The 12509-nt window shown below is 51.9% G+C and overlaps 2 protein-coding genes across 2 annotated transcripts; one reads left to right on the top strand and one right to left on the bottom strand.

The window, feature by feature from the left end:
* Nucleotides 1-6338: 6338 nt before the first annotated feature.
* Nucleotides 6339-8069, top strand: AYO21_07649 (hypothetical protein; the record flags this gene model as incomplete). The annotated part of the gene is made up of 1 exon (XM_022657603.1): nt 6339-8069. One exon carries the CDS (start codon nt 6339-6341, stop codon nt 8067-8069), a length of 1731 nt encoding a protein of 576 aa, XP_022510141.1.
* Nucleotides 8070-9425: 1356 nt separating this feature from the next.
* AYO21_07648 (hypothetical protein) lies at nt 9426-11579 on the bottom strand (the record flags this gene model as incomplete). The annotated part of the gene is made up of 2 exons (XM_022657602.1): nt 9426-9463; nt 9524-11579. 2 exons carry the CDS (start codon nt 11577-11579, stop codon nt 9426-9428), a joined length of 2094 nt encoding a protein of 697 aa, XP_022510140.1.
* Nucleotides 11580-12509: the final 930 nt, after the last annotated feature.

Below are 12509 nucleotides of genomic sequence, written 5' to 3'. Positions count from 1 at the left end.
TTTGTGTGCGGCAGCGTGGTGGAACTGTGGCACTTGTGGCCAAAGCTTGATAACGGAAGTCTCTTGAGCAGGAGAAGCCGCAAGTGCACAATCTGTGCGACCATGGTCAAGGGCTTGTAGCCGCGTCTCAATGTGTGTGAGACGAACCAGGAGAGATGCATCACTTGGGATTCGGGTCAGTGTAACAGTCCTCTCTTCAAGCAGCGATCGGCGAGGCTACCTACGTTTCCAGGCTGACCAAAGGAGGACGATAGACGCATTCCAGCTGCGTGGATACACAATGGGAACATGAAGGACGGCCGCCATCACATCGAGACTTTCTCTTTCGACACGTGTCACAAGCCAACTCTGTCTTGTTGCGTTTTGGACGACTGTTGCGGTCCGGCACAGACTCTCGAGGCATCTTGGACACAAGACAAAAGGCAAAGGAAGCACGTTAAAAGCGCGCTGGCAAAGAGGCGGCGTTTGCGGTCATATTTGGTCCTTTTGATCAGAAGAAAGCAGGGCTTGAGCGACAAGCATATAGCTGTTTGTAGGAATCGCAAGCGATTGCAGAGTCCAACAGCCAAAACGGGAGGTTAGTTGATGGTGCAGAGTGGATGGACGGGGAATGCCTGTCCGGCAGATGGTGCGAGGCTTCCGACCTGGGTCTCCAAACGGCCGAGATGTGAGGCAACCCGGGGTCATGGTGCTGGAAAGAGAGAGGATGGCGTGTCCATAATCGACGAGTGGATGGAAACGGGTAACTCTCGGCGAGTGCGAAGCCCTCTGGTGGGTGCGTGTCGTGCATGGTCGAGGTCGAAAGTTTCAAAATGGTGGGACGAGGCGCAGGGATTTTGTGATGCGCCGTAGAATTGAGTGCGGTTTTACGGTGGATCATTGTGCTAGCGCCACAAATCTGCCATACTCTCTGCTCCATGCTTGCGCCATCCTGCGCCCTCATGCAACCTCCTCCCACATTCATCCACTTCACTGGTCATTGACACCCCTTCTGCAGTTGCTTTTCAATACATTTCACTACCTGTCACTTTCTGTCGTATCTGTTCCCCGCAAGCCCTGGCTCTTCCTTGTGCTCGATGTATCGTTCATCAGCTGTGGTAGGGCGGCTGAGCTCGTGTCCTGGATTCATGCGCCAATTGTTTGAGTTTGTTCCAAAGCCACCTGAACTGCGTTAGCCTGACACCAGTTCCTTGCATGCCTTCCCAGTCCTTGTAGCACCATCGGCCAGCATACCCGCGCCATTGAGATTTTCAATTGATGATTGTCCTAACGATTCTCGGTCAGTGACATTTGATCGTCTGTTAGTGCGGTCTAGACCAACCTTATCATCAGACAGAATAACATTTCGGCCTCCTCCGTGCGTAAACTCAAGGTGTCTCCAGTTTGACGCCAGAGGGTCAAGACTGAGGCAGCAGTAGTGCGGTGCCAAATTAACGGGACGCCTAGTGCGGGTCAATCATTGGGGTGAAGTGTCACACTTACATAAGTGACAACCACAGCTTGCAGAGATCAACACGAAAGAATGTGGTGCAATAAGAGGGGCCTTGGTAGTTGTTTCACCATCAATCGCCACTATTTCCCTGCTTTCCGGACTGGGATTCAAGACCTAATACTGAATTCGGGGTCGGTCTAGATCAGACATCACATCAACCTGAGCTCTTTACGTGCCAAAAAGAGTGCCGATGTTGGAACAACTCTGGGCAGGAATACGCAGACGATGTTGCATCGCTGGTATTTCCCGGAAAACACGGACGACACGAAACCGAAGAAGCCACTCAGAAAACCGGGATACCTAAAGACAAGGGGACGTAGGTATCAATTCCGAATATATCGCCTTGCATGAAGCCGAGAACACCTTCAATTAGGTAATTGGCGAGGCGAGTATTTCTGGATCCCAACCCTTTCTCGGTCCACGGATGGGTGTGTGCCATACATTTGCTCGTACTTCTCGCCCATCCACACAAGGCCCTAGGGCGGTCGCTTTCAACTATAGCTGACCGACTATCAACTCAGTGTTCTACAAGGTGTATTGAGTTTTCGAACATGACGTTCCCATATCGAAGTAAAAGTTGGCTGTCCCTTTTTGTGGTACTATTACAACCCAGTGGTGCATCTGCGAGTCAAGCTGATCCGGATACCGACTGTGCTACCTTCCGCACGATTCAAGCGATCATTATTGATTGAAAATTGCCACCTTGAAGAAGCATTCATGCTGATCCTGACCTGACTTTTGGTGGCACGAGGCGGGTGAGTGAGTATGGTCAAATTTGCACAAGATTGATTGCAGGGGTCGACCAGCTAGCCGCGCCACATCCTTGCGGCCCCGGTGTTTCGTTATGATGCCCATGCTACTCTCCGAGTCTCGCTATATCCATCCAGTTCCTTCGAATCAGCAACGAATCTACAAAAGATTCATCCTCGTGGCCTGTATGGTCGAATGGAGCTTTAGGCCGTACAGAATCCTTGAGATACACCCGACGCTCTTGATTATCGGTCGACCTACGTACCAAGCGCAACTTTTGGAGCTGAGAACAATACCTTTGGGTCGAAGAACAACCGCGGGAATTCAAAGGGGTGATATTGAAATGTCGACGTCGAAGTTGATGCCACTTGCAATGAAAACACAATACCGTCAATACAGAGACTGAACTTTCTTGCACAAGTTTCAAAAGTGGTGCCGACACGACTGGATGGCATCTCATACATACCTGAGTCGGTCAATAGTATCGAGGTGTCCCCGGCACTTGATATGCACACTCGATGCGAAAAGCGCCGGGGGTAGGTCAACCAGGAAATAGTGAATTGAGGGCATCTGTCAACAGATATGCGAGCACGGTTGTCGTTGTCCTCGTTCCGACGATATCACCCGAACCCCTATACCCCGATGTTAGTATTGGCTCTGGGGTCGATCTTGAGCGTGACGCAGCTGAGTCTCGTGGTCTTGCCCAGGATTGAATTTGGAATCATCAACTACTACAAAGATCTTTAAAAGAAAGGACACATGCATGTCCCGCCATTTTGGACATGTCCTCTATGGATTCCTTCAGGATGCTAGTCTCGGGATGAACAGGGAGTTGTTCAAGCCGCCGGCGAGTCTCTCCCTTGTCTACATGTTCCTCCTGTTTCTCATCTTACTTGGAGATTTACGGAGCAGTTGAGAAGTGTCGCTGGGAGATTTTTCGACCAGACTATGAGCCATAATGGCCAAGGACCGCCTCTGAGGCCCAAGATTTCACTTTTGTACGCTTTTCAAGTAATCCTGACACTCACATGTACAGAGTTTTCCTACCACTATGCGACTTTGATGCTTCGTGTGCTGCACTGATAAGATAAGATGGATCTTACGTGCACAAAGTCGCGATACTGGTACTCGCTCATTCGGCACCGACCCGCCGAGTTCCCCACTAAATACCCGCATATACCTCGGCACTACAGTAAGACAGCAAATATATTAGAGTCACCAAAATTGCCCTGAAATCAGGGCGGTGGCATGGTGTAATGGTCAGCATGTATCGTTGTGGTTTGCGCCTGTCTCTCGTTCATCGAGTTGACGCTCAAGGCGTGTCCAGCTCCGATCCGATCCCGGTTCGATTCGTACGTTCATCTATCATAATATTTCTGGAAGAAAATAATTCTAACAGTTCGCAGCGGGTGCCGCCACATTCAGGCGGATAGCGTCCTAATTTTTTTTCTTTCCTTGTACTTGTATGTCACCCTTAGATGAAGTAACCTTGCAACGTAGCTTTATAGGGTAGGTATCTAGTTCCAACCTCACAGTTTTATTACTTTTTAGTTTGTGCGTGGGCGTGTAGTGAACTACGGAGGTGAGAGTCGAGTCTCACTGCAAAAACGTGACTGAATCACTCCTCGAATCTATCTGTTCGAAGCACACGAACGAGAATCGAATCAAATCTTGCAATGCGACCTCTTATTCTACAGTGCTGGTACAGATGCCTGGTATTTTTTTCACTACGACAAGTCCTCCAGGCCCATGGACCTAGACCACTACCTCCAGGTAGATCTAAGTAGATGGGGTTGTCAACGCTACAGCTTCTTTCCTCCTCTATATTTGTTTCTGCTGCGCTGCCATCCTCCAGGGTATATATACTACGGCTATCCTACTTGGTATGGAGCTTGTTCTTTGCTTTGCAGCCGAGAGATTTGTGGGTATTCTCGCGAGCCTTGCTCCGCTCACTCATATGACTTGGTTATGGCCTATTAAGTCCTCGAGAAGATTCTCGCCTGCGCATGTCTTGCTTTGTGCTTGTACGTCGTAGGAATGGAGGTCGGCAGCTCTACGGGGACTTGGTTCGTCCACAAGGGTCAAAGGAAGATTCCTGGGTAAGGCCAAGGACATGTGCGACAAGTCAGTCGGATTGAGGCGGTTCTTTAGTTGACTTGAGAGATTGAAAGATACAACAAGGGTTTTGTATCCTTGAACTCTCCGTGTTTTCTTCGTGTGTGTATATTGCGACTCTTTACGACTGGATGAGAAGACATGGTCGCGTCTTGTTGACACCGGACGTCGTCTTCGAAGGAGGGGAGGGGATTGGTTGATACCGGACCTAGCCTATGTACATAGAGGGTCAAAAAGTAGTCGAGAGGCAACTCACATTCACTAAGAGGTTGGACTGAGAATACTCAATGGTATAAGTTTCTGGATTGTGAAGGAGGGATCGATGACTGCGTGCAAATCTGCGAGACTTGGCAGGTAGATCAAGACCTCGGGTCCCCGCCAGTGTCAATGGTTTCGATCCAACTATTAAGCGGTGTTGGTCCATTACGCTGCATTACGCTGCATCCCGAGAAGAGACAGACGGAACACCCCTGGAATAGCCCAAAATATGCAGCATCTCCCCAACAGAGACTACCCAGGAACGAACACCTTACAGCTTCTGCATCTGTTGACCGTGCACAGAATCTTGGAACAGGATGGGAAACGACATCATCGAACACTGCAAGCCAGATCCTACGTAGTCCGGAAGAGATGAAACAGATTATTAACCAGGCCCCCAAGTTCAAGGACTTCTCCCCCTCAAGAGGGCCAGCCCAGGGCGAGTCGGTCCCGAGCGGGAGGTGCCATTTCTGGTGCCAAATAATTGGTGCCCAGCAAACCTTGTCGCAGAAAGACCAGCGCAACACTCTTTTAGCCCTCATACGACAAGGGCGTGACCTGCGACCATGGAATTCGTTCAGGTCATGCCCGTCTTTGTTTGTGTGGCTTCACGCATCTGGGTTACTCATCTTCCTTGAACCAGGGAGTTGACGAGGATCTGGCAAGAGGAGCTTATGTCAATCGCTCTTATCCAGCACCAAGGGGATGTCTCACCAAGGGACCTGTGCCACGAGTGGTGCTTAGTGATTTTTCCCAACTCTGCCCAAAGCTGGGACCAGTCGGCGGCGCTGGCCGGATGGGAGACATCCTATTGGTTGTCTATATGCCTCGATTCGACGCTTTGTCTCCGAATGAGGATAACGTCGACCCTGTCTCTGAGATCTGCAGTGCGGGGGGAAATCTGTTCCACAGCTTGCCGCAAGCCTGAGCCATGGACTTTGTGGCACAGAGAGAGGGCGAGGACTGTAGAGGAGATGGTTTTGCAGGACTCGCGCATTGAAGCCTATCTCATCATTAGTCGCCATTCACGCTGACCCGCCATGTGGACGCCATGAGGAAAGCGAGAGGCGTAAGTGTCTCAACAACCAAAAAAAATCAAATCTGTAACCATGAGGTTGTTGACACCGATAAGGGGGTTCTGGATGCAGTCTACCGCAAAAAGAGCACGAGAAGAGCCAATCGCTTGACGTGCGGCCAAACGTTTGCGAGGCCAGGTACCATCCGGGAGAATGTGCGCGAAGCAGGCGAGCCACAGAAAAAGCATGTGCTGTACAGGGGGTCGTGAGATGCAGAACAATGAGAGAGAGTGCAGCAACGCGCAGTGAGACGAAGCCACATTGGGAAACCATGGATTGGCGATGACGTTGTGTGCTGGCCTCTGAATGGCTCTGCTTTATCCAATTTGTCCCAACCAGATGCCAGACAAAATCGCGCACGGCGATACGTCGGCGGAGAAATGTCGGCTCACCAGATGCGGAAAAATCATATGGGATGACTTCAAACCGCAGACGCAGCCTTGCTTTGCCCGCCCAGTCCATTGAAGTATATATGACTCCAGCATGTCCGCCCTTTGCCGCTGGTCTCGCTGTTGCTGTTATAGCATTGAGACACGATTCAATTGCCCTGTACGCAAAAAGTACCACCATACCAATCAATCACCACAATAGGGCAAGAAGTAAACATACCCTCTAACCCTCACACACACTAAACACCCTCTACCACAATGTCTCGACAAGTCACGCGGGAGAATCCTCCCGAGGGCCCTCACAGCCCTGAACTCGCACAACACCAGACTCTCAACCTCCAGCTCCTCCGCACAGAGACCCGACAAACTCTAGCAGAGCGTGGCATCTCAGAAACGCCTCCTCCCCTCGATCCCAACTATCCCGAGCTCGGCCGTCCCGAGCAGCCCATCTTCCCCGAAGAATACACGCTCGAGACAGAAACCGGTCTCGTACCCCAGCAGACCCTCGAGCAGATCCGATCGAGAGTCACAACGGTAGCTTCACGGCGGCGGACGCGTGCCAGCACACCCTCAGAGCCGGACCTCGAAAAGCAAGGGGTCGAAGAGCCGGTCGAGTTCGTCACCTTCAAAATCAATGACCCCGACAACCCGCACAACTGGTCGCGGCTTTTTCGGTGGTACATTACCATCGCCGCGTCGTCTCTGGTCGTCTGCGTCGCATTCGGCTCGTCGGTGGTTACGGGTGGCTTGGGCCTCATTGAGGACAGGTACAACGTCTCGCTCGAAGTCGCCATCTTGACCTGCTCTATCATGGTCTGCGGTTTTGCCGTGGGCCCTCTGTTGTGGAGTCCCCTGTCTGAGATCATCGGCCGACAACCCGTCTACATCATTTCGCTCTTCCTGTACACTATCTTCAACATTCCGTGCGCGCTGTCGCCCAACATCGGCGGTCTGCTGGTCTCACGATTCCTGTGCGGTGTCTTTTCTAGCTCCGGCCTGTCTCTTGCCGGCGGTACCATCGCAGATATCTGGAACATTGAAGAGCGAGGTATGGCCATCGCCTACTTTGCCGCGGCACCATACGCAGGGCCTGTCATTGGTCCCATCGTGTCAGGCTGGATCAACATCGGCTCAGGACGGCTAAACCTGTTGTTCTGGGTCAATCTGGGCTACGCGGGCTTCATGCTAGTGGTAATGGGACTGATCCCCGAGACATACGCGCCAGTAATCCTCAAGCGTCGGGCGGCTCGATTGCGCAAGGAGACAGGCGACCCGAACATCATTACCGAGCAGGAGAAGACGAAGCTGACGCTGAAGGAGGTGGTCAAGACATCGCTGGTGCGGCCCATCAACATGATCCTGACGGAGCCCGTGCTGGATCTGATGTGCATGTACATTGTGTTGATCTATGCGATGCTGTACGCCTTCTTCTTCGCATACCCGGTCATCTTCGGCGAGCTCTATGGGTACAACGACGGGGAGATTGGGCTGATGTTCATCCCCATCATCATCGGGGCAGCGTTTGCCCTGGTGGCGACACCACAGTTTGAGAAGCAATTCAAGAAAATCTGCCATCTGCGCGACCCAACGGCCGAGGACCGTCTGATGGGCGCCATGGTCGGCGCGCCCTTTATCCCCATCTCGCTGTTCATCCTGGGCGCCACCTCGTACCGGGGCATCATCTGGGTCGGCCCCGCGTCGAGCGGCATCGCCTTTGGGTTCGGCATGGTGCTCTGCTACTACTCGGTCAACAACTACATCATCGACTCGTACCAGAAATACGCCGCCAGCGCGTTGGCCGCCAAGGTGTTTTTGCGGAGCGGTGGCGGCGCGGCCTTCCCGCTTTTCACCACCCAGATGTACCACCGCCTGGGTCTGCAGTGGGCCAGCTGGCTGCTCGCCTTTATCGGCGTCGCCATGGTTCTCATTCCGTTTTCGTTTTATTACTTTGGCGCCAAGATCCGCGCAAAGTTCAACAAGGGAGAATGAAGAATTCGGGCTTGAACACCCGGGGTCCTCTTCATCAAAAGACCATACCTGATAGAAATTTTGTTCGAGCAAAAAAAGGGGGGTTTCAAAGCGACATTGCCGATTGCTTCTTTTTCTTTTTGCTGGGAAATTCTGTCACCCCCTTTTCCTGGGTGGAGGCGCATGGGAGAGGCAGGGCATAGAAGGAAGAGAAGTGTGAGCGTTGACTCAGCTTAGGCTGAGGTCACGTCAGCCTCTCAAGTCAGATCAGATCAGCCCAGATCAGGACAAAAGCGAGCTGCATTTGCAGAAAATGGCGTTTTCAATCCGGAACTCGGACAAAGGAAGGAAGGAAGGATGATTGATTGATTATTCTTGTTACCCAGAAATGGGTGATCTCTGAAGGGCATGCGCATGTGATGTCTCGGACATGTTAATCTGAGACCCCATGGGCCTGTCATGTGACTGTTTACATAAGCGATATTTGTATTAATATGCAAGTTCATACCTATCTACACATAACCTTCCACCATAGTGCCCTGGTATCCCCGTACACTATTTAAGCCTGTGTCGAGTACGAGTACGAGTCCAAGACCGCGACGCTGCCTGCATCTTCATCTACATCTATATCAGTTGTTCTTGTCTTTATGAGACCTTTGATTGGCACATTGTCTCGGAAGGGGCTGGACTGAGCTGACCGGAGCTGGCCTACAACTACCAGGCAATTCTCTGTCTTGCTGGTCTATCATATCATATCGTGTCATGCATGTCATTCTTCTCTTGTCTTCACTTCCACATGTTGATGTTGAAGTAGCAGTAGCAATTAGCAACCACCATAATCCTTCGAATGAAAGATGGCCACAGTAATAACCTGTTTCATACCCATCAAATGCCCATCTTTCCACCCACCGTCCAGAGAAGATATCCATCCAATTAATTTTATTTCATCGTCAGCTCTCCCTCTCTCTGTCTGATGTGATGATTCCCTCTGACATTTTTTTGGGATTTCTGACCATGCATGATTAACCCATCACATCACATCACATCTCTCTTTGAGTTTTTGTTTTGTGTCCAGCCTCGCTATGCTTTGAAAATGCCGACATCATGCGTCTGCCCTCTCGCGTTTCGCTTCATTTGAAAAAAAAAAAGTCTCTTTTCTCTTTCTCTCCCCTCGTACATTGGCTGATCGTGGTCCGTAAAAAAGCAAGCAATCCAGGGGTACGCCGTTCGCCTGCTTTGCCCCTAGACACAGTACAGAGCCAGCCCACGCAGTGGCCCATGTTGATGCGAATGACCAGTCTCCCAGCCATAATGTGGATTATATCCCAAAATATTGGTGGATCCCCACGGTATGCTGGTGCTTGTTTGTGTCCCATCTCAAAAGATCCCAAATTTCTTCTTCTTTTCTCCTTCTGCTAGTATCCATGTTAGTGTTGCAAGTCTTCAGTGGCCGAAGGAAAAAGAGACTCTCTCACCTTGAGGTCCAATATTCCCCGTGCTCTTACTGGTGGTCAACGCTGTCTTCTTGCCAGCTGCCGCCGTGAGAGGATCTGCTCCTGCGCCGGCTGCCCGGATGGCGGCAATGCGATGTTTGGCCCTCTCTTCCCCTTGATCCGCCGCACGAACGTACCAGACGTTCGCCTCGAGCGGGTCACGGCGACATCCAATGCCCATCTCAGTGAAATAGCCAACAGTGTACTGCGCCTTGGCCAAGCCCTGTTCAGCTGCTTTTTTGGCCCATTCATAAGCTTCGGCCTCGTCTTTCTCCAGAACGTTAGGAACGCCCACCATGTACCATGCACACAGCGCCATTTGTGACAGTGCATGGCCACGTTCAGCCGCTCCGGTGTAGAAATGGATGCTGAGAGCCGGGTCTCGAGGGCAGTTCAGCTGTCCATATTCATATGCTTCGCCGAGTCGGTAGTTCGCTTCGACGTGCCCTAAATCGGCTGCTTTTGTGTATAGTTGGGCAGCGTACGCCTCGTCTTTGAACACATCTGGACCGAAGCCTGTCTCGTGGAGGCATCCCAGGTCAAAAGGAGCTTGGTTGTACTGGAAATCGGCAGATTCTGCCGCCCGCTTCAGCCATCTCACACCTTCTCGATATCGCTTAGTCAACCCCATGTCGCCCGTCAGACATGCTCGTCCCAGCCGAAGCATGGCACCGGGATGGTTCTTGCTCGCAGCATGTTGGTAAAACTGAACCGCTTTTGCTGCGTCCACCCGTGAGCCCCAACCGAACTCGTAACATAATGCCGTGCGGTACCCGGCCTCGGCATGACCGTGTTTAGATGCCGCCAGAAATAGTGGGAACGCACGCTCCCAGTCTTCTTTGCCCTTGTTGAATAGCCCCGAAGCGTACCCGTCTGCGAGGTAGTACTGGGCAAAGGGGTATGATCGGTCTGCCAGTTTTTGCAGAATATGCTTTGCCTCCTTTAGGAGATCCTCGCGCACCGATGTATGAGATTTCTCAGAATGTGCCGCATCCGATACTGTGTCAGACTCTAAACCCTCTTCTTGCGCCGCGCTGATCATGAAAATTGCAAATTCGTATTGCACAGCAGGGTCCTGGGTCTTTTTAACGTTTGCTCGATACATGTCCAGTGTTTTCCTCGTTGACATCAATGAGGCATTGGCTCCGACAACCGACCGGAGACCTGAGTTCACCAGATTCTCTGCTCCGCTCGGCGCAGGTTGGGGATATGGGACATTCAGAAGATCGACGTAAGAGAGTGGCCGAGTGTCGGGTGACCTAGAGCCGCGCGAGACAGGTCGACCGGCGGGAGAGGCATGTGGTGAGTTGGTCCGCCCGCGGAAGTCGGATGTGCTCGAGAATCCCGAATCAGGTCTTTGCATGCTTCTGCCATAGATGCTATTGCGAACGCTGTCTCCTCCAGAACCGTCAGTGGCAACGGTTAACCTCGAGGCTCGCTTATTCAACGCTGACATTTCGGCATCCTCTGCCCACTGGTGGTGATACCGTAATGGCTCCGAAGTGGCAGCAGGGATGTCTGACTCAATGGCAGAGGTTGACGCGTGCCGCATGCTCTTCTTTTGAAACGGTGTCAATTCGATGCCGTCCCTCGAAGACAAATTTTCCGAGGAAACTCTTCGATGGTCAGCGACCACTGGCTCACCATCTCCAGGTCGTCCTCGAAACATTGCCTGAGGTGTCGGTGAGAGCCTATTGGGATCGAGGTGCAAGGACGGCTGAGGAGTCAGTGTCCTATTTGGTGCCACAGGATCAGGAGTTCTGGACATGGCGGTTTCGGGAGGATGAATTTGCACTCCGGCAGCAGCATCTGCGAGAGCGTGCACATCGTCTGTTGGTCTTGTGTCCGCTGGAGACATGGATATCGAAGGATAGCTCATCTGTCTCGACTGAGAACTACCTTGCTTGAATGTAGACATATGTACATTTCCCCGCTCTTCCATAGGTTCCATGATCCGAGGACTCTCGCTTCGCAGAGGAGGAGAGTAGATGGCAGGTGGGGGAGTCGGAGGGAGAGGGTGGCTCGCTAGTTCAGCCATCTTGACGCAGAGGAGAGTGTCCTAGAATACCGACATCTGGAGGAGATTCGTGGAATGGGAAGTGAGGGAGGGTTGGCTCAAGGAGAATAGTTTCGTTCGCCGGACAACTGAACAGATGGTTGCAGAGTCAAAAAAGAGCCAGCTGGCGAGACTCTGGAATGTGAATTTCCCGACCGTAATAAAAACGAAAGCAACAGGGGGCTTGGTCTCCTGGAGGGCCCGCGCTGAAGAGGTCTTAGAAGGAATGCTGTAGTGTTATATGTAGCGCCACCAGCTTGAGGCGCGGGCTCCAAAAGAGAATGCTTGTTTCGAGATGAACAGAGGTCGACACGACGTCCCAGCAGCGGGAAAGTGACAGAATGAAGCACAGATGCACGGCTCAGTACGAACAAGGAAGCGAAACAATTCGGAAAGGAAGGGTGGAGGGTCGGGAGGGACGAGAGGGACGAGAGGCTTGCCAGTGAGTGAATTGAGTGTGACCACGGCTAAGAATTTCGATGGAGGAGATGCTGGTAAGGGAGCGAGGGTGGTAGAGGGCTAGAGCAAGTTAGCCATCCCCACTGCTGGCATCTCTTCGACGACTACTAGACTAGGAATGACTACTGCCTTCTACTTGACGTGCCTATTCTCCCTCGCTTTTCCTATTATTGAGGGTCCGTTCCCCTTTTTCTAACAGACGGACAGTGGGCGGCGTCTTTATTTTGCGTGGCTAAAATAGGAGGACACTTTGTCCTGCAAACAAAAACCGAGACCCTTTGACGTCCACTGGGATTTGTTTTGTCCCCTGGGTAGCACCAAAGCAGATGCATGTCTGGCATACTCGGTACACACACATACGTATGCAGGGAGAATGGAGCATGCAGGAGATCTTTCCTGGCTCTCACCCAGATCCAAGGGGACTAGGCTCCCATGGCTGCCAAAGTGTCGAGC

Source organism: Fonsecaea monophora (assembly GCF_001642475.1).
Source record: "Fonsecaea monophora strain CBS 269.37 chromosome Unknown Scaff60, whole genome shotgun sequence".
Classification (NCBI taxonomy): domain Eukaryota; kingdom Fungi; phylum Ascomycota; class Eurotiomycetes; order Chaetothyriales; family Herpotrichiellaceae; genus Fonsecaea; species Fonsecaea monophora.
The sequence above is the reverse complement of the archived record's forward strand: the minus strand, read 5'-3'. Positions and strand labels throughout refer to the sequence as shown.